Here is a 21,445-nt window from a genome sequence, read left to right as displayed (position 1 = left end):
ACAGATGAATATATCAATATATTCCTACTTTATATAGCTGACTTCTGGTAAATATGTTTCAAAAACCCATTGAAATAGGGTGTGTCTCATTTTGTGGGGGGGTGGTGGTTTAGCAGGTAGGAGGAATGCGTTCAGAATTAGGTTTTATTGTCACGTGTACTTGAGTACAGGTGTATAGTGAAAAGTTGCCATTGTTCAAGTCAGTTGAAACATTTGATGCATAGAAACAGACCGCATGCAGATACTCTTGATTAGTGAACTGAAGTAATGGTACAGTCTCTTTCAAAGTGCTTGTAGGTTGACATGTGGAAAACTTAAGTTCAAATATTCTTTTCTCCTCAGCCATGAGTCACCTTAATGGGCAAAAGGTTTATGGCCGGGTATTGCGCGTGACTCTGTCCAAACATCAAATGGTTCAGCTTCCTCGAGAAGGACAGGAAGACCAAGGTCTGACCAAGGACTACAGCAGCTCACCGCTTCATCGTTTCAAGAAACCAGGTTCCAAGAACTTCCAGAATATTTTCCCTCCATCATCCACCCTGCATCTCTCCAACATTCCGTGAGTAACTTCATTAAAAATTGGAAGTGCCCCCAAAGGCTGAAAAGCAGCAGACCCTTTGATTAAGCAAAAGCAAAAGGAGAGAATCAGCTGATAGAGAAGTATTTCTGCTCAATTGTAAACGTATTGGCATGTTAGTTAGATTAATGCTAACTTTTTTAACATTGTTTTGTTTTAAAAATTGTATCTAGTGATCACGTAATGCCCTGACATTATGACTTGGGATGTACTATAACCATAACCTAATTGAATTGGTTGATACTGGTGACAGATAGGTTTGTTTTCTTTATTGTCTTTATGCTTGCAGACCATGCTTTTATTTGAAAGTAATGTTTGAATTGACCTAACATTACCCTCTACATGCCTTCCTGTTCTGAGATTTATTTGTATTACCCAGCCATCTTTCGGCTAGTTCTGATTTATTATTCATGTGGGTTTGGCTGACAAGGCTAGCATTTATTACCCATCACTAGTTTGCTTTGAGAACAGCTGTGGTTAGCCACTGCAGTATGTGCAATAGAAGTACATCTGCTGTGTTGTGATGGAGCAATTTCCAGAATTTTGACATGGCAACCGATAAGTAACATTAATGTATTTTCAATTCAGGGTGCTCTGAGGCTTAGATAACTTGGAGGTGGTTGTGTTCCAATTTGCTTGTGCCCTAAGAAGAGACTAAGGGTTTTTTAAAGGTGTCATTGAAGAAGGCCTGGCAGATTCCTGCAGTGCACCTTGTAGATACTATACGTAACAGTCACTGTGTTCCTGTTGATAGAGAATGTGTTTTCAAGATAGTGGAGGAGTGTTTGGTCTTGAATAGTACCAGGCTTGAATGTTGGAGCTGTACTTTTCAGGCAAGTTGGAACTAATTCATCATGCTCCTGTCATGTCTTTGAATAGTAGAAAGGTTTTGGGTTTTTAGAAGTTAACTGCTGCCGAATTCTCATCCTCTCACTTTTTAGAGCACAGTATTCTTGTGACTGGGTCCTGATAAATTTCTAGTCAAAGCTGATCTCCAAGACATTGACCAAATGCCACTGTAGCAGCATAGTTGCTGTATGGCTGTTGTGTGGCAAGGATTTGCAGCTGGAACCTGAATTTTGCACAGGTGTGAGATACTAGAACAGACTGTTTCAGTATCTGATGAATTGAGAATGGTGCAGTATTAGCGAACATCGAACATCTGAACTTCATTAGTCTGTTCTGAGCAATCTTGGAGTAGCGTCCTGTTCAGCACATGCTGAGTCCTGTTTTGTTGATTCACCAGGTTGGCACATCATGCTGTGCATGGCATACTAAACCAGGGTTGGCCCTCTGGTTTGGTGATAACGTTGGAGTTAGAGATATCCAGGCCGTGACTTCAGTGGTGATGTTGAAATGCAGCCGTCTTGTTGCTGATGGCCTCTTCATGAGCACCCAGTTTTTGAATTGCTAATATGTTTTTGCATCTGCCCCATTCAGCTTTATAGCAATGTAAGACAAAATGGTGGAGGATGTCCTTACTGTGAATAAGGGTCCTCATCTCTCCAAGGGCTCTGCAGTGCTCATGCTGAGAATCTGTCATGGACAGATGTTTCTGCTAACAAAACGATCAGTGAGATGCCAGGCTAAATGTGTAGCACCCTTCTGTTCTGTCTCCCTCATTACCTGCTTTACAAAAACAGTCTGGAATATGCGCTGCTTGAGGACCCTGAACAGTGGTGTTTCTGAGCTACTGTTCGTAATGAGCCTTCACAACCCCACACAGCGTACATGGTGTCCTTTCTACTGTTGGCACTTCTTCCAAGTTGTGCTCAGTGTAGAGGAACACTGAATTAACAGCTGAATGAAAGCAGTGATGATAATCAGCAAAAACTTTTGTTGCTCATGTGCATGTTTGCCCTGATGCCATGTGATTTCATGCAGTACTGTTTTGAAACTACCATTTCCATGCAGCCGCCATTGGTCCAACCTTTATTATAGCCTGGGATGTTGGCCAAAAGATTTATTGTTTGCCTTGTCCATGGGTCAGCCCTCCCAATTTTCATTGATGTCAATGAGGTGGTCTGAGCCAATATGACCTGTCTGTTGCCTGACGATCTGACTAATTTGGTTCTCTACTTATTTACAATGATCTCGCATAACTAAGTGGATTGCTTTGAGAGCTGTTTGACCAGTGTCTCAGCCAGACTGGATTTGGAGGACAGACTTCCTTTGTGAAAGGAAATTCATGAGGGTTTTTTTTATGGCAATCAAGTAGTTACCTGGTTGGTATGACCTTTTATCTCCAGAACTGTTCAACTGAATTTGAATTTGTCCGTTGCTGTGATGAGCTTCAAACACTGCCTGAGTAGTCCAGGCAAATGATTACTGGTCCAATTTATTTCAATTTTCGATTTATTTTGTGATTTGAGGGTAGATATGCAATGTGCTGTTAAATATGCAGCGTAGTTGCCACCCCTTGACTAAATACTGTTCTGTGCATTTCTGTCAGCCCGAAATGATAGTTTTGTGTCTCAGAAGTCTCAAGACATATGGTCTGACTCACTTCTGTATAGTTATCATGTAAAGTCTGAAGAATTAAATGCTTCATAGAATAATGCTCGTATTCTACTGTCACTGTGAGATCAGCTTGAAATTCTCTCCAATAATTGAAAGATCTTGAAAACCACTTTTGTTTTTCAAACCATTATCCGTCTTAAGTTTTTTGTAAACAGTTTTGCAGTTGCAAGTTTGAACTGCTTATGCATTTTCAAAAATGGTCAGGAATTGTCTACTCTCTGCCTTCTGTACTGTTTTTAAAGAGCTGTTTTGGTGTATTTGTAGACCTTCAATAACAGAAGATGATCTGAAAAATCTGTTTGAAAGTACTGGATACTCGGTGAAAGGATTCAAGTTCTTTCTGTAAGTGTGCTTTCATGTTGTATCTAGCCACTGCTTGACACTAATAATACTAGCTTAATTTAAAATTAAAACAGATCAAGTGCCGGAGAAACTCAATTCTTGTAGCTTCTGTGAAGAGAGAGTTAACATTTTGAGCTTAAAGATGACGCTTCAGAACTTCATTAACAGATAAGGTAGGATTAGAAGAAGGGATGATGTTGGAGGAAAGGAGAGCAGATGAAGACTCCAGTGGTGCTTTGGTACCTGTTTAGCTTTTGGAACTTGCACTACTTTAACACACAACCAAAAGAAAACCTGTTTCTTGTTAAGTCTTCGAATGAGTAAAAGAATAAAATGGTTAGGGATGAGGATAACTCTCGCATAGAATGAAATGGTGATGGAAAGAGGGAGGTGAAGAAGTCTTTTTGGACTTGAAATGTTAGTTCTGTTTTGTCTCAGAAGCTGGCAGATCACCTGGGTTACTCCACTTTGTTTTTATTTCAGATTTCCTTCATCCATAGTATTTTGCATTTATCTGAGTTCACCATTTTCAGATATCCATCTGTCGGTTGTTGCTGTTATCAACCTTTTTCATTCTGGTCTAGTTTTCAAATGACACTGCTATTTTGACTGCATAGTCATAGCAGAAGTTTTTTGGGTAGGTGACTCTAATATTGAGCTGATGAGTTAAAGCTGTTTTTATAAAATGACAATCATATCTCCAGATGTTGCAGCATATTAGTGTAAAGGAAGAAGGCAATTTGCCAGGGGTGTGATGCAATGAGATCTATGTTTTTCATGTCTTTAATGGAGGAAGGATGGCAATCACTCTGAGACTTAATTTCGTTCAGTAAACTTATCAAAAGATTATGGAACAATGGTGTGTGAAGAAGGCTAAGATGAATATTTGCCTCAATCTAATAGAACCAACAGCGATTGGAAATGACTTGTTTGCAAGCTCAAGTCTAGAAATTATAATAGAGACCTGTGTGACTTTGAAGAGCAGTGATTTTGTTAAATTCAGAGTTAAAATTCTGAGTCTTGGGGACCTTCCTGAAATTTAGGAGCAAAGCACAGGCTAATTTAAAGCATGAAGATGCCGCATTTGCACATGAACTTGTCACAAGATTGTCTCAGTTGTTCTTTAGTCTCCATCACCAGAGTATCATTGGTTTCAAAAAGTGTGCATTGAGTATTAATTTCTTTCTCCCTCTCATTCCATTTGTGAAAACAATAATTACTACTTAGTTCTGACAAAGGGTCACCAGACCCAAAATATTAACTCTGTTTTTTGCTTCACAGATGCTTCCAGACCTGCTGGGCTTTTCTAGTAACTTCTGTTTGCTTTTTGTTTCTGATTTCAGCGCCTGCAGTTCTTTTGTTTTTTTTTAAATTACTCTTGGATTGTTTTACATTGTATTGTGAACTATAATGAAAGGAAGAAGTTTAATGCAAGTTGTCCCTTTACAGTTGTTTGTGTGATGGGTTCAATTATCTAGGTGGTATGCACTATAGATGCTCTTCTAAAATGGGAGGTTTGGACAGTTTTTCACTATACATTCTCCATGTACAGTACTTTACATTTTTAATACAAAAACATTTGGTTCCTTTATAGCATTGGAAACTTGAAAAATGAGATGATTCTTTTTAAGTGCTGTGATATTTTTGAACTAATTATGTTTGTGTGCCTAATTTTAGACCTTGCCATGTCCCAAACAAAACAAATTTAAAGCGAGGTTTGTCTGAGTTGCAGAAATCTACTGCATATTTCCCCGTTCAAGGTCAACACCTATTGACTGTGAATATAAAACGAATGCTTCCTGATTTGTTGTAGCTCACTTAACAGGCTTTGATGAATAGTGCTGTGTCACAGTGAGGCTGCTTTTGAGATAGCAGTTATGAGCTTGAAGTCACTCCCCATTGCCTGTTCAATCCTGGTATAGAAATGATTAGTATTCAGTATTTGTTGCTTGCCCTAATCAGTTTACGGACATGACTGAAACAGGAGTGAGGATGTGAATTAATGACCTATAATTTTAGATATGCTGCAACAATGAGAAGCTCAGGACTTTTAGCTTGCCACTGTACTTAAGTTGAGCAGATTTGGCATGTCAAGTCCCTAAATCTCTTGGTCAAGTATTTGAGTTTTCAGGACAACGGATGATTATATCTCTAACAAAGGCTCCTGTGCAGAAGTAATCCATTTGATTTTCATCATTGTCTCATATTGAAAGGATCTCTGTACTGCCTCCTGCATAAAGAAAATCTATGGCTCCAGGTTGTAACTGTCCAATGTAAATGTCAAAAGTTACTATTCTTAAAGAAATAATGCCCCAAGTTTCTTCCCTTGCCCCCTTTTGGCCTTGGTTCAGGATGAATCCTATACTCTGTTGTGTAAACCTTAATTAAAAGATGATCTTCAAACAGACATTCAAAATCAGGTTACCCAAAGAAGTGTTGCCTGACTAGTTTTATCCCCTTCTCATTGAAGGAGAAAACCTTTGGTCTTGTTGGGAGAGAGAGAGAGGGAATGCGTTCATTGCACGTCTTTCAAGAAACAATCCATAATGCAAAGTGATTTGCGATTGAAATGCTCTTTCCATTTCTGTTTCTTTGCACGATATTGAATTGTTGAGATCAACCATGCCCAAAATGAGTCAGGAATCCACTTTCAAACTGTCTAATTTTGTAATACAGTGGGTGATGCTTATGAGTTTGGTTTCTAAATGTGCTTAAAGGGTGATGTGTGATAGCACAAGAAATATTGGAAAAGCTGGAGTTGTTTTACTTGGAGAAGATTGAAAGAAAATTTGATAGAGGCATTCAAATCATTAGGTGGCTGGACAGAGCAAATAGGAGAAAAATCTGTTCCCATTCGTGGAATTTTTGAAAATGAGGGGACATAGATTAAAGGTAAAAGGTAGAAGAAGCAATGATCTAATGAAATTTTTCCACACAAAGTGGTTAGCATCTAGAACACGCCACCTGAGATTGTGGTGGAGAGAGGTTTAGTCGAGACGTTCACAAAGGAATTGGATTGTGACCTGAAAAGAGATTAATTGCAGGTCCTACAAAGAAAAGGCTGGGGAATGTTACTGGGTTAATTCCTCTTTCAGAGGCCCAGTACAGACAACAGGCAGTCTCCTTGCTGCAACCATTCAATGATTGTCATGGACCAATCCAAGCCCCCTCAAAATATATGAAGAAGGTAGCCTCGACCTAACTTTTCCTTATTTTAATGGAAGTGTTATGTTCTGGATGCAATTTGATTGGCCAAACTACCAGTGTTGAAGCAAAACACATTTTTATTCATACACGATAGTTAAAAGATGACAAAAAAACTTAAAATAACTTTGTTGGAAAAGTTAAGAGTAATAGATTATTTAACTACTAAATAGAAATTGTTCCAATACAGTAATATTCTACAAACACGCCCTTGGCAAAGGCAAATTTAGTAAAATTGTGTCTCATGCAATTCTAGCAGCAAGAAGAATCCCCAGCCATTAGCCAAATCCAAAGATGAAAAATGGTTTCCACATTAAGCTTGAACTGCTCAGTGCTAAAACTAAAAATCCTGGCTATGAAAATGTCATATTTCTCTATCTGTTGACTGAGAAAATCAGATTGGTAGTGAATCCCAAGTAAAGGAATTCATGGAATGTCCCTGAGATTTTTTAAGAGCAGCTTTTGATAGAGCTTACTGGGTAGAAGGCAGTTCTGGCTTTGGTGTTGTGTACTGAGGCAGACTTGATTGGGTAGCTCAAGGCAAAGGAACCCTCAGGGCAGTGACCATAATATTGTGCAACTCCCTGCAGTTTGAGAGGGAGAAGCTGAAATTACGTGTAATGGTATTGCAATTGAGTAAATGTAACATGAGTCAGGAACTGACCAGAGTGATTGCAAAGGAGTCTCTCAGGGTTGATTGGAGCAGCAAATGGCAGGAGATTCTCGGGCTAATTCAAGAGTCAGAGCAGAAATGCATCCCAGGGAAGAAGAAACATACTAACGAAAGGATGTAGCAATAAGGGAAGTAAACGACAGTATGAAAGCAAAAGAAAAGGCATGGTATGTTGATGATTAGTGGCAAGCCTTTTAAAAACCACCAGAGGAAAACAAATGGAACAATAACTGGGTGGTGGGGGGGATGCGGGTGGGAGATGAAATATGAGGGTAAGCTGGCTAGTAAATTAAAAGAAGATAATGAGAGTTTTTTTAGCTAAACAAGTGTGGATGTTGGATAGCTAGAAAATGAGACTGGAAGTAGTAATGAGGATCAAAGAAATGGCAGAGGAACTGAGTAGGCACTTAGCATTAGCCTTCAAAGAATGGTAACAGTACCATATAAGGACTTTTGAGAGTCACGGGGCAGAGGTGAGCGCCATAGCCATTAATAAGTTGCTGGGGAAGCTGAAGGGTCCAAATGTGGATAAATCACCTGAACTAGATGAACTACCACCCAGCATTCTGAAGGACCATAGATCATAGAATAGAAGTAGTGGAGGCTAGGACTTCTCCTCCTGAAACAGTGACCCACACCAAATCAATTAAATTTAAATCTGAGAGGAATAAAATTGTTAAGCACGGGTGTCAAGGGATAGGGGCTTAAGGCAGGCGTGTGGAATTAACCCACAGAGCAGCCATGATCTTATTGAATGGTGGAGCAGGCTCAAGGGACCGAAAGGCCGACACTGTTCTCGTGTTCCACGATGGCTGAGGACGTTGTGGAGGCATTGGTGGAGTACTAGAAAATGGCTGATGTGACATTCCTGTTTAAGGAGGAAGAGGATAGTGCGTGGTAAAATAGGGCACAGTCAGCACAGCTTTGCCCAGCAGAAGTCATGCCTGAAAAATCTATTAGTTATTATCTCCTCAAATAATTCTAAGTTACAAGAGAGCCAGTGGGTCTGATCTTTTTTGGATTTCCAGATGGCCTTCGACAAGGTGTTGCGTAGAAAGCAGCTAATTAAGAGCCCATGCCGTTCAGGACAAGGTAAAGGAATGGCTGACTGGCAGAAGGCAGACAATAGGGAATAAAGGAGACTTTTTCAAGATGGCAACTGATGACAAGTGGAATTCTACAGGAGTCAGTTTTGCGATTGCATCTTAAGGAGCTTTGTAAAAGAATCCGGTGGCATTGTTGCCAAGTTTTCAGGTGATGTAAAAAATAAGTGGAGGGACAGGTAGTGTTGAGCAAGGAGGCAGGCTGCCAAAGAACTTGGACATGCGAGCAGAGTGGGCAAAGAAGTGGCAGTTGGAATACAGTGTAGGATAGTGTAAAGCCCTTTGATCAGAAGTCTAAGAGGTTTAGATATTTTCTGGATGAGGAAAGGCTTCAGAAATATTCAGCTCAAAGGGGCGCAGGAGTCCTAGTTCAAGAATCTGTTAAGATTAATGTGTAAGTTTGGTAGTTAGGAAGGCAGCTAGGATATTGCCATTTGTTTTGAGAAGAATAAAATAGAACATCGTTATGCTGCTGAGGCTGTTCAGACTCTGGTCATAGCACATCTGAAATATTGTGATCAGCTTCGGACCCCATATCCACGGACAGCTGTACTGGCTTGGGAGAGGTTCCAGAAGAGGTTCACAGGAATGATCCTGGAGATGAAAGGTTTGTCCCATGAAGTGCAGTTGCCGGTCTGTACTCTGTGAAGTTTAGAAGGGTGAGGGAGACCTCCTTGAAACTTGCAGAGTACTGAATGGCCTGGAAAAGAAAGGACTTGTAGAACATGTTTCCATTCGTGGTAGAAACTAGGCCCCGAGAGCACAGCCTCCGTGAAGGGATGACCCTTTAGTACTGTGATGTGAAATTTCTTCAACCATAGGCTGGTGAATCTGTGGAACCCAAAGCTGCAGAATGCTGTGGAGACTCAGTTATTGAGGGCCTTTAAGACAGAGAGAGGTTCTTGATCGGTAAGGTGATCAAAGGTTACAGGAAAAAGGCCAGAAAATGTGGTTGAGACATATCAGACATGATTAGATGGCAGAGCAGACTTGATGGGCTTTGAGGCCTTAATTATGCTTCCATATCTTACGGTCTTGGCCAGTCTGGCGTTTTGAGTTCCACTGAATAGTTTTCCTCCTGTTATTTAAAATGCAGTATGTATAACAATAACTCTTGTAAGCTCTGCTTTCTTTCTACAGATGCTGTCAGACCTGCTGAGTTTCTCCACCAATGTCTGATTTTGTTTAAGACCTCTAGCATCCACAGAGCTGTGTTTTATTTCAGTGTATAAAAAGTTTCAAAGGTAATTCTGTTCTCTGTATTGCAGGAAGGACCGTAAAATGGCTCTCATCCAGTTGGACAGTCTTGAAGAAGCAATTCAGGCTCTCATTGACCTTCACAATCATGATCTTGGAGAAAATCACCACCTCAGAGTTTCCTTTTCTAAATCTACAATTTAATTCCTCTCCTGTTCTCCCAAAAGACTGGGACCACACAATGTGGTAAACTAGCATTCAGACAGAGACTGAAATACCAATGACCAACTATGCCTGCAAGAGATGCTTAGTGTAATGGTGTTTTAAGTGGAACACAACATTGATGATGGGATCCTTTCTTTGTTTATCCATCGGTTTAAGCTTCAATCAATATCAATTTTCTTCATATCTAATTTTTGAAATGGGAGGGTTTGTTGCTGTCAATAGCCATAAATTGATCATTCACCTGCTGTTAACAACTGGTTCAGTGAGAATTTCTTTTTAAAGAAGTTTACAATTTTGGGGGAGAGGGAAAAAAATCAGGTCTAGATCTAAAAGATTTTGACACTCTTTAAAGAAATTATTTTGGAATATTGGGGAAAGAATTAAACATCATGGGTTTTCATACCACTATAATCGGAAAGAAATTATCAGTTTCGTATTTACTGTGTACTTGTTTAATTATCATGTGCCTTATTATGTGGTTATAATCAAATAGATTAGAGGCTTTTCTTAAGGTTTCTTCAGTACATGTATTGTGGGTTCTTTCAAAGGGAGTCTTTCTCCTTGTAGATTTAGGTGAATTTTCTTTTGTGTATGTTGCTGTGTTGCAGCAATTAATTGATATGATTTTTATTGCAAATTAGCACACAGATGGGAATGGAAGTCCAAGCTGTCTTCCTGTCCTTGGGCAAGCTGCAAATCTGTATTCTCTGTACCATCCAAAACAGCAGAAATGCTGTGTAAGAATCTGTGATACAGCTCCTATTGAATATTATTTACAACGACGAAAAACAAAACTGCAGTGTTCATGGTTGATTTGTTTTTCCTTTGGGTATTTGCAAGATTCTAAATGTTCAAAATCCAATCTGTGTGCTATGAATTTGTTATGTTATCTTAAATTTTTCATTTATTTTGATGTTCTGTAGTGTGAACTTATCTGTTCATTTTATGAATGTTTAATTGTTATTATTGGCTGTTGTTTTTTTTGGTGGGGGTGGGGGGGGTATGTTTAGGCTTTTGAATGTTTCAGTGCAGGTACTTTCTGAAGTCCTCTCTGATGGGATTTTTCCTTTGTTTTGTTAGACTCCCTAGCTAAATAACTAGCATTTGTTTGCCTTTCTTGTTTTATTGAATGCTCTCTGGACTAACTGGCAGTCTAGAAAACATGTCCTTAACTCTTCCAGCCATTCTGAAAGAATACTTCAGAGCTGCACAGACTTTGCGAAGCTGCAACTAAACCATGGTTAGAACTGTACTGATTTATTAAATACAAGACTCTTTAATACCATTTGGGTGGAATTCCATGATACTTAACAGAAAAGGGTTAAATATTATTGAATGATAAGGTAGAGAAAACATGAACTTTTTTTCAGGGTTTCAGAAAAAACCAAAACAGGACCAAAGTTGATGTGCCTTCAATAGTCTTAATCAGTTTTTTCTCTTCCCTCCAATTTAATCTTTATTCTGTTACTCTATTTACACCTAAATTAGAAATTTATTCTGAATGTAGTTTCAAATAGAAAAGGAGGGAGATTGTGCGAAAAAGAAGAATTTTCACTTTTCATTGAGGTGCTTGTTTCCTTGCACCCAGCTCTAAGGAGAAAATACCTTAAGGTTGCTAATTTGTGTTGAATTGGATCTGTCACGCTGAGCATGGAACCAGAGGTTCATTTCAGAAAAGAAGCATCTTAAAACAGTTGTTAGGAATCTCTCGGAAATTTCCTCACCATTTAAGGTGCCCTGAGCCAGAACTTTCCCAAAGTTGTGATTGTATTTTCATTCCTTCATTCCACAAATACAAAGCCTAATAGTGTTTTGTAACACCAGGCAATATGTATCATTCAACAGTGGTCAAATGAGTCGTTACACTGTCTGCTGAGTGGATTGGATTAAGGCAGACCTCCTCCTTCCATTGGTAAATATAGTCAAACCTGCTTCTAATAACAGTGATACTTGTGACTGAAGAGGAAAGGTCACCTGACTTAAATTGACTGATGACATGCACAACTGGTAGTTATTTGTTTTTGAACTTAAAAGCTGGCGTGATGCTTGTTTGACATCAGCAAAAGAGGAACATTTCTGTTGATATGACGCACAGTTGATGTTAGTTAGAGATTCACCAAGTCTACCAGAATCGGGTAACGAGTGACATTCGGCATGCAGTATAATGACACTTGAGACACGTTGCAATTGGAATGCTTCCACCTGTGCAGTTCCGGCGAGGGTTGCAACATTTGTGGAATCCCTGAACCTCTCTCAAGCTGCTTTTCTTGAGTCTTTCCCTTCTCGCATTGAGGTGTTGGCAGGTGTGTAGTGCTTTCCTCCCTGTTCATTCATGTACTTGGTCTGTTCTTAAAATTCCTGCTTTTTTGAGTTTGTAAGAATGTTCAGCTGACAATGAAAATGCTGTAAATATTTGTAACAACTTTTTTTTAAATGAGGTTTTTTGGGAACAAGATAAAGTACAAACTGGTTTTTATATGAAAACATTGATTGTCTTGTATATTTTGATAAGCAACAGTACCAGGTTTCATTTGTAAAGCAGTTTGTGACAATGTGGAAGAAACAAAATGGATTCCATTTCTGTTAAGATGATTTGTTTTAATGCAGAGATGATGAAATATTAAAAAAAAATATTTTCTAATTGTCTATTGCATGTCTCTGTATACAGTGTTCCATTTCTTTCAATGTGTGTACTTGCTTGTATGGCCTTGATAATCTTTCCTCTAATTGTAGCATGCTTTCAATAAATGCCATGACACCTCTTGATCTTCTTTGCCTCTTTGTCTACCACTTTAACTTTACTTTGTGTTTTTTCACCCTCCTCCCCTCCACTTAATTCTAGATCAGAGATTTCCAAACTGTTGTTTAGTCTGGGGTACAAAGAAGCGTCAGGAGACAATGTACTCAGGTTATCTGTAGGATTTGGAATCTATTCAGGTTACCAGTGGGGTTATGTAGATTTAGAACATTATTTAGCCTTGGAGCTCTCAGTTTCTGTGTGTGTCCCTCTGCCATTCTGCAAGCTGAATAGTATTTGCTTTTCTATAAGCTTCCATGTGTGAGATGCCTGCTGATAACTGGATGATTGTTATCAGATTACAGCAGAGGAGAGGTCCATCTGATCCACATCTTTTGCACTGTTCACACAATGGAATAGAATGCAACAACAACACAATTTGTACTGCAACGCAGGCAATGTCATGAGAATTTTGAACTACATGTAATGTAGATGAAAGACTAAATGAGAAACCAGAGGTTTTATTCAGTCTATGCAATACAAGTCCCAGTATGTATTTTACTAGTTATTCCTCCTATGAATATTTAAATTGAGTTGCAAATAATACTTGATGTTTTTCCATTTTAGAACTAGCTAATTAGAAACTAACTTGTAAGTGAATGGTTGATTTCTCTCTGATTTTTTTTAAAGTGAAAAATCAGTTACAAACTTAAGATGTAGAAAGGCACCCAGAGGGTTTAGAAGCTGCCAGAATGTAAAGACTGCTTTGTAGGTAAAACTGATTCTATTCTTAATTACTGATCTAAAAGCAAACCAGCAAGATTTTTTTGCTTACATTGGTTTACTAGTTGCATCGTAGTGGCAGCTGTGTAGTTTGTAGTGCTTTGTTTTGAGCAATATGTTAGCTGAAAAAATAATATTTTCCATGCTAAATATGGTTTCTTAGAGGGCTCTGCACATTGCAAAGTATATGAATGTCTGAAGAGACTGGTAAACACGAAAAGTTTGTGAACCTCTGTTCTAGATCTATTAACTTTGTTTTTTTTGTTAATCTTTATACCTCACGACTTAAGTCTTTCTTGCTGATATAACATTCTTAAAGCCATTTTTTAATGTTTTATTAAAAGCACTGGTATGCCATTATTTTACCGTTTACAGCTGAACTGTTTTTTTTCTGCATTCTGTCAATCCCCGTCTTTGAAGAAAGTTAACTTTTCTGCCTTCTAAGGAAATAAACATCATTGACTTACTTATTGCAGAACAGTTTTTAAAGTCTTTCAAAAGTTGGACACTTCATATGTCCTGAAGAATGTGAATTGCAACAGTCTTCCAAAGATATTTATAATTAAACATTTGCTTTGTAGGATTTTTTAAGACTTCATGACCATCCTGTTTTAGTTACATGAGTGAGAGAGCTCCTTCACACCATTTAGATAACTTGAGAGATAGTAGGAACTGCTGATGCTGGAGTCTGAGATGACAAGGTGTGGAGCTGAATGAACACAGCAGGCCAGGCAGCATCAGAGGAGATTCTGAAGAAAGGTCCAGACCTGAAACATCAGCTTTCCTGCTCCTCTGATGCTGCCTGGCCTGCTGTGTTCATCCAGCTCCACACCTTGTTTAGGTGATGTCCCCCTGGCTAATACTTGAAAGATGGGCAACTTGAGATGACAACCGGTCTGGAATAGCAGGAATGTTTTACCTTTATTAATCACAGGAGTTATCAAACCAGAATTGACAACTCCACATGTCAAAAGTAAGTAGTTGAACAAGTTCCTTACGAGTCTCAATTCAGCTTCTAGCTGCCTGATAAACTGTTTTAATTAACCTCTCTTACATAACTTTCAGTTTCATTTATTTAATATTCAACATTTGAGTGTCTGACAGGATAAGGCGAGATTGGGAATTGATTACTAGGGACAACCAGAGAGGCACACTGGCATAAATTCTCCATGGTCAAGGGCAAAGTAAGGTAGTGAACTAGTAGCCCTTATGGGAAAGGAACAGTATCGCAGTTTCATCACACTTTAACTTTTTAATGAAGACAAACCTGTGTAAGTAAAAGTGACAATCAGCTGTTGCAGTGTAATGTTAATCAAGAAAAATTGAAAACAATACTGGAACAAACTCATCTGTGGAGCGCAAAACATAAGTTTTCAAGTCCATTATGATTCTTCAGAACTTTGGAGTTCTTAAGTCATGCCTGATTCTAAACATTAGTTAGCTCGCTCTGTCTCTTACTCTCCTCTCTCTCTCTCTCTCTCTCTCTGTCTCTCTCTCTATGTCAGGCCTGCGGAGTTTCTCCACGTTTTTATTTTCAGATCTCCAACGTCTGCAGTATTTTTGCTTTTATTAGTGGCCATTTTATTTGGGTCCCTCCTATTTTTAGGGAGCAGATCTTATCCTTACACAGCTTCTATGTGGCCCCAGTTGTCGTAACAACTTGACTCTTAACTGCCCTCTTGTGGCTTTGCAAGGCACACGTCAAATTGCTCCTGGAAGATTCAGAAAAGGCTCCACAACCACCTTGGGAAGGCACAACAAATGTCTGTCCTGCTGATGGTGTCAACAGCATGAGCGGAAACAATTTTTAAAGAATTTAAAACCTTTTTAACAGCTTTTTTTCGCTTTTCATTATAGCTCCTAAACAGCTAAACTTGTTGGACATAAGTTTGCATTTCTGAACACCTACCATTGCTAAAAAGTCACAAGAATAGCTTGGTGACGGAACATGTGCTCAGTTGTTTTTGGGCAATGGCCTCAGTTGTACTCAAATTGTCCAAAGCACCTACGAAATGAATTTTAAATGAGTAAAAGTGCACTTTATATAACAGATGTTCTTTGGAGGGTGACCGTTATTAGTGTTTTATAGTAAGGAGCATGGATAAGATGGATCGCCATGGCTTTTGTTCTAAATTTAAGGTGAGAGGGGAAAGATTTAAAAAGGAGCTGATGGGGAATCTTTTTTTCACGCAGAGGGCAGTGCATGTATGGTGGAGGCGAGTATGATTACAATGTTTAAAAGGTGTCTGGGTAGGTGTATGAGGAGGAAGGGTTTAGACGGATATGGACCAAATGCTGGCAAATGGGACTTTGTCTGATTGTGATGTCTTGTTAGCGTGTATGAGTTGGACTGAAGGATCTGTTTCAATGCTGTATGGCTCTTTGACCCTAATGCTTGATAGGCTTGTGAAAAACTAGAGTTTGGAAAAGAAACAAATGCCAATCTAATGAAAGGCTGATTTCAGTGAGTTAGTATATGCCAAAATGTTAGCGCCGTAGCTTGATAAATATAGGTAGTAGTTTGGCATTGTACTAATTTAGTTTGTTAATACACTGTTTGCTGTATTCATCAGATTGTCCTATTAAACTAAGGTATGATGAACAACACTTTATGCCAGAGGCATTCACAGTCCTATGTATGTGTCTAAGGTTGGTGAGGTTGGTTGGCTTGCCGAGCTGGTTTGTCCTTCCACAGATGTTTCGTTACCGTGCTTGGCAACATCTTCAGTGTCGCCTCTGAGTGCGTCAGTGTGTTTTCCTGCCTCGTTTTTAAACTCTGGGATCCATTGTGATGTCCAAGGTCCTTTTGAATAGCATGTATGTTAATTTAGTACCATCAACCAATATCAACAAACGTGATTACTTGTGGTATCTCTGCACGAGTCCTTACTAGTTAAAGTTACAACTAATTGATAATGAAAGAGACAAATCATTGGGAATATCTGACAAGACATTTAAATCAATGAATTGGATGAGAATGTACAGGGCATGATTAGTAAGTTTGTGGATGACACTAAAATAGGTGGCATTGTGGGTAGTGAGGAAAGTTATCAGAAATTGCAGCAGGATCTTGATCAGCTCAGGAAGTGGGCTGAGAAATGGCAAATGGAGTTGAATATAGGTAAAAGTGAGGTGTTGCATTTTGGAAAGTCAAATCAAGGTAAGAGTTTCATGGTGAATGATAGGGCCTAAAGGAGCATAGGGGAACAAATCAACCTTGAAGTGTAGTTGCCCAGTTCTCTGAAAGTGGAGTCGCAAGTAGACAGGGCTGTGAAGAACACACTTGGCGCATTGGCCTTCATCAGTCAGGGCATTGAGTACAGAAATTGGGATATTATGTTGCAGTTGTATGGGATGTTGGTGAGGCTGTGCTTGGAGTATTGTGTTCCGGTTGTAAGCCTGCTCGTCAAGTTGGTGTATTTGGTTGCTCTGCTAGGTAACATTGTCAGTCCGCCTCTGGAGAAGCATTGGTATTCTGTCCTACTTGTTATTTATATGCCTCGGTTTGCACGGGTAGTTGGAGATGATTGTGGTTGTTGGAGATCAGTCATCTCAGCTCCAGGGCAACTCTGCAGGAGTTTCTCAGGATAATGTCCTGGACCCAGTTGTCGTAGCTGCTTCAACAATGACCTTCCCGCCATCATTACATCTGAAGTGTAGGTTTTCTCCAATGATTGCTCAATGTTCAGCACCATTTTCAATTCCTCAGATACTGAAGTAATCCATGTTCAAATGCAAGGAGATCTGAACAATATCCAGGCTTGGGCTGATGTGGGAAGTCACCCTTGTGCCACAATGCCAGACCATCACCAATAAGAGACAATCCAACCACCTCCCCTTGACATTCAATGGTATTCCCATAACTGAATCCCCCATTATCAACATCCTTGGGGTTATTGACTGGAAACTCAATTAGACTCGCCACATGCCAGTGGCTACAAGAACAGGTCAGAGTCTAGGAATACTCGGGCGACTAACTTATTTCCCGACTCCCCAAAGCCTGTCCACCATCTTCGAGGCACTCGTCAGGAGTGTGATAGAATACTCCCCACTTGCCTGGATGAATGCAGCTCTAACAGCAAGCAGCTTGACAAAGCAGTAACTTGATTGGCACTACATCTACAAGTCTCCATTCCCTCCAACATTGCTCACTAAGCAACAGTGTATGATCAACAAGATGCGCTGCAGAAATTCACCAAAGATCCTCAGACAGCAACTTCCAAATTTGTCACCACTTCCAACTAGAAGGGCAAGGACAGCAGTTACGTGGGAACATTACAGCTTTCCAGTTCCCCTCCAAGCCTCTCACCCTCATGACCTGGAAATAGTATTGCCATTCCTTCACTGCTGTATCAAAATCCTGGAATTTCATCCATCATGGCACTGCGGCGGTTCAAGCAGGTAGGTCCCAACCACCTCAAGCAGTTAGGAACAGGCAACAAATGTTGGCCAGCCAGCGAAGCCCACATCCCACAATCAGTTTTTTAAAAAAATCTGAGGTTCAAGAATTTTCTACTAACAGTTACGTTCATTCTTTCCAGGGGTGATCGTAAAACATCTCCAGAATAATATGGCTAAAATTATCCTTGCATTTACGGCAAGCATTTTATCTTTGGAGTTCTGAAGGAGTGCATTTATATTGGATTCAAAATGTTTCTCTGCAGCCAGGCAGACCTGAATTTCTCCAGCACCACTTTTTTTAAAAAAAATCTGGAACTGACCTAAGATTAATAGATCTCTTCCGATTTAAGCTCATTAATTGCTTCTGAGATAAAAGTCAGTAAACCTTGTACATTTTTTTGTTGCATTCATAGAATGCCAGAATTTTTCCAACAAAGAGAGCAGCTCTTTCCTGAGCTATTAATTTGGTCTCAATCCCTAGTCATGCTTTTTAAAAAATATATATAAATAGATGGCTAAATATGTATATAGTCTCTTTTAAAAAGAAGCATGAATTCTACTTCTGCCAGAGTAATTGGGTAGGTAATCTATGTTCCAACTGCAAATGTTGTTCTTTTTCTGCCCTTAAATTTGTGCTCTTTGGTTATAGGTTTGGGTAAATGAATAATGCCAAATGAGAAATAAAAAGTTAGTTGAATCAGTCTGTCCCACACAATTGTTACATCTCTTCTATACTTTCCATTTGCAATAACCTCACAGTTATGGAAACCATTCACCCCAGTTTATTGGGCAGTTAGTGGTCATATTACTTGACTTGCAATTTAGAGGCCCAAGCTAATACTCTGATACAAGATAAAATCCCACAATGGCAGTTGACCGAGTTGAAAATCAGTTAACTAATGAAATGCAAGCTAGTCACCAATGTTGCAAAACTCATCTGGTTCTATTTACATCCAATCTCAATTTGAATCCCACTTTATTTTCAATCATGCCTTATGGTTGAGGTGCAGAGAGGAAACGAATTTATGCAAGATAGGGAAAACCTTGTAGGTTATCTTTGCCTCTTAAGCCTAGGCTTACCTGTTGTCCTGTCACACACACAACAGGACTTATGAGCCGGACTCAACCATTTGGCCCTTTAAACCTGCTCCTCCATTCAATAAGATCCTGGCTCGTCTGATTATGGTCTCGGTTCCTCTTTTCTGTCAGACCCAAACCCCTTCACTCCCCTATCTATCAAAAATCTAACTCCACCTTGACTAAATGTCCCAACTTACACTTTTTTTCAGGGAAGCAAATTCCAGAGAGAAAAATTTGTCTTTTAAAAGAGAAACCTGATCCTTTTTTTTTCTCATTCTTATTCCTGTTCTTACACTTGTTCCCTCTAATTCTGTCTCCTCCACCTGCCTCCAACACCTCCAAGGAAAAAATATCCTTCACCCGCTTCTTCATTTACTTAAGCGTCTCCTAACAACAACAACAATATGACTTTCAATAATTTCTGAGACTGCGAGCAAAATTGGAAAAACTGGGGTGAAGACATCTTTCTGAGATAATGGGAACTGCAGATGCCGTCGAATCCGAGATAACAAAGTGTGGAGCTGGATGAACACAGCAGGCCAAGCAGCATCTTAGGAGCACAAACGCTGACGTTTCCGGCCTAGACCCTTCATCGGAGAGGGTTCTGAAATAAATAGGGAGAGAGGGGGAGGTAGATAGAGGAGAAGATAGATGGAGGAGGGATGGCACCTGTAGAGGTGAGCATAGGTGGGGAGGCCCAGTCGCGAAGCATTTCAACTCACCCTCGCATTCTTCAGACAACATGTCCTTCCTGAGCCTTCTACAGTGCCACAATGATGCCACCCGAGGGTTGCAGGAACAGCAACTCATATTCTGCTTGGGAACCCTGCAGCCCAATGGTATCAATGTGGACTTCACTAGCTTCAAAATCTCCCCTCCCCCCACTGCATCCCAAAACCAGCCCAGTTCTTCCCTGCCTCCCAAGCCTGTTCCTGCTCTCCCCTTCTCCTCCACCCCCACCTCACGCCGCACCTCGATTCTGTACCTCCTAGCCTCATCCGCCCCCTTGACCAGTCCGTCTTCCCTGGACTGGCCTATGTCCTCCCTACCTCCTGAACCTACACTCCCCTCTACAGGCTCCATCCCCGCCCCTTTAACTTGCCTGTCTCCTCTCCACCTATCTTCTCCTCTATCCATCTTTTGACCCGCCTCTCCCCCCCCACCCCCTTCTATTTATTTCTGACCCCTCTTCCCCTCCCCCATTTCTGATGAAGGGCCTAGGCCGGAAACGTCAGCTTTTGTGGTCCTAAGATACTGCTTGGCCTGCTGTGTTCATCTAGCTCCACACTTTGTTGTCGTGAAGACATCTTTCTCTCCCTTCTTGAACAGCTGGCTATCACAATAGTGTTGGACTTCGGTGTTATCTCACTGCTACATCAAGTGGTAAGGTGACAATGGTCTTCCAAACTTCTCAATCATAGCAATCATGATTAACCTTGTTGAAATTCTCGCTAGTCTTTATTGATGTTTTGATAATTGCTTGGACTGAGCGTGGTCGACTAAGGAAAAGAGAAGCATGAAGTGCCTTCAAACCTTCCTCCTTCTGAGACCACCAAACACCTGGTACCCTTCAGCTTTGACCTTTTTGAGGATGTAGCTCCTCTGTCTCAATCCACTGTAGAATTTGCCATGTGTGATCTCAGTTGTAAGTCTGAGCTCAATGTGGGGAACACAGTTGTCGAATTGCATAAAGCAATTAACAATATGATAAATGACCGGATAATCGGTTTTAAAGGTGTGATTGAGGGATCCGTATTGACTGGGTAAAGAATTCTCAAACAGAGGTCCCCAAGGGACATTGAAACTATCTGAAGGGGTCTGCGTGAGGACAGGATAGAGGTGAGAACAAAATCACCTGCTTTCGCTGGAAATCTGTTATTGGCAACATTCAGATCCTGCAACAGTGATACTATTTATCAAGGGTCTCAATTGTAATGTGCTGTTGAAGTCAAGCCATATAGTGAATCAGCTCTACACTTCGCTTTGTCACTTGGTATTGATTGCCTGTGTTCTCCCATTGCAGTAGATAGGTTTGTTCTTTGCATCAATTTTAAGATCAGTGATGTATAGAGATTCCAACTTTATAAGGTGTATTTTATCCTGCGAAGAAGACATTCATAAATTTCTTGTTTCTTTAAACTGTATCCAGCCTCTGCCCTTTCATCACAGGACCCTATTTCCGTATAGAAATGTGGTTCCCGCAGTTCAGATGGACCCCACAGTGGGAGTGGCCAAAGCAGAGTTTGAATGGGAAAGAGATGCTAAGTGGAGCATGGCAATTTTAGGGGCCTTAGCACTATGCTTTCACTTCAAGACTGCTCAATCTGCCGCTGTGTAAAAATAGCTATTATTTAAACCTGAGAAATGATAAGGTAGGTTAAAGCCACGAACATGGGGTTGGACGTGATCATACACACGAAGCAGTGTGGGAGTAGGGTTTCCACAGCAGAACTTCTGAGATGGTATCCTAAGGGAACTCCCCTGCTCTTATTTCAAATAGTGGCTAAGGGACATTTTCCATCCACCTGAGATGGCAGAGTCAGGGCCTTGCCTTTAGGTCTTTTTTGAAAACTTGTCAGTTTTTAATTTTCTCCTCATTCTTC

General features: G+C 40.1%; 1 protein-coding gene across 3 annotated transcripts in view; it reads left to right on the top strand.

The window, feature by feature from the left end:
* Positions 1-12,482, top strand: part of ptbp3 (polypyrimidine tract binding protein 3) — a 106,355-nt gene extending 93,873 nt beyond the window's left edge. For all 3 annotated transcript variants that reach the window (XM_048528134.2, XM_048528133.2, XM_048528132.2), the window contains 3 exons: positions 343-559; positions 3,362-3,439; positions 9,688-12,482. In XM_048528134.2, coding sequence (XP_048384091.1) covers positions 343-559; positions 3,362-3,439; positions 9,688-9,820 — 428 coding nt within the window. In that variant the 3' untranslated portion in view covers positions 9,821-12,482. The remainder of the gene's footprint in view (positions 1-342; positions 560-3,361; positions 3,440-9,687) is intronic.
* The last annotated feature ends 8,963 nt before the right edge of the window (positions 12,483-21,445 follow it).

Source organism: Stegostoma tigrinum, chromosome 3 (assembly GCF_030684315.1).
Source record: "Stegostoma tigrinum isolate sSteTig4 chromosome 3, sSteTig4.hap1, whole genome shotgun sequence".
NCBI classification, from domain to species: domain Eukaryota; kingdom Metazoa; phylum Chordata; class Chondrichthyes; order Orectolobiformes; family Stegostomatidae; genus Stegostoma; species Stegostoma tigrinum.
Note: the sequence above shows the minus strand (reverse complement) of the source record. Positions and strands in the feature narration are given on the sequence as shown.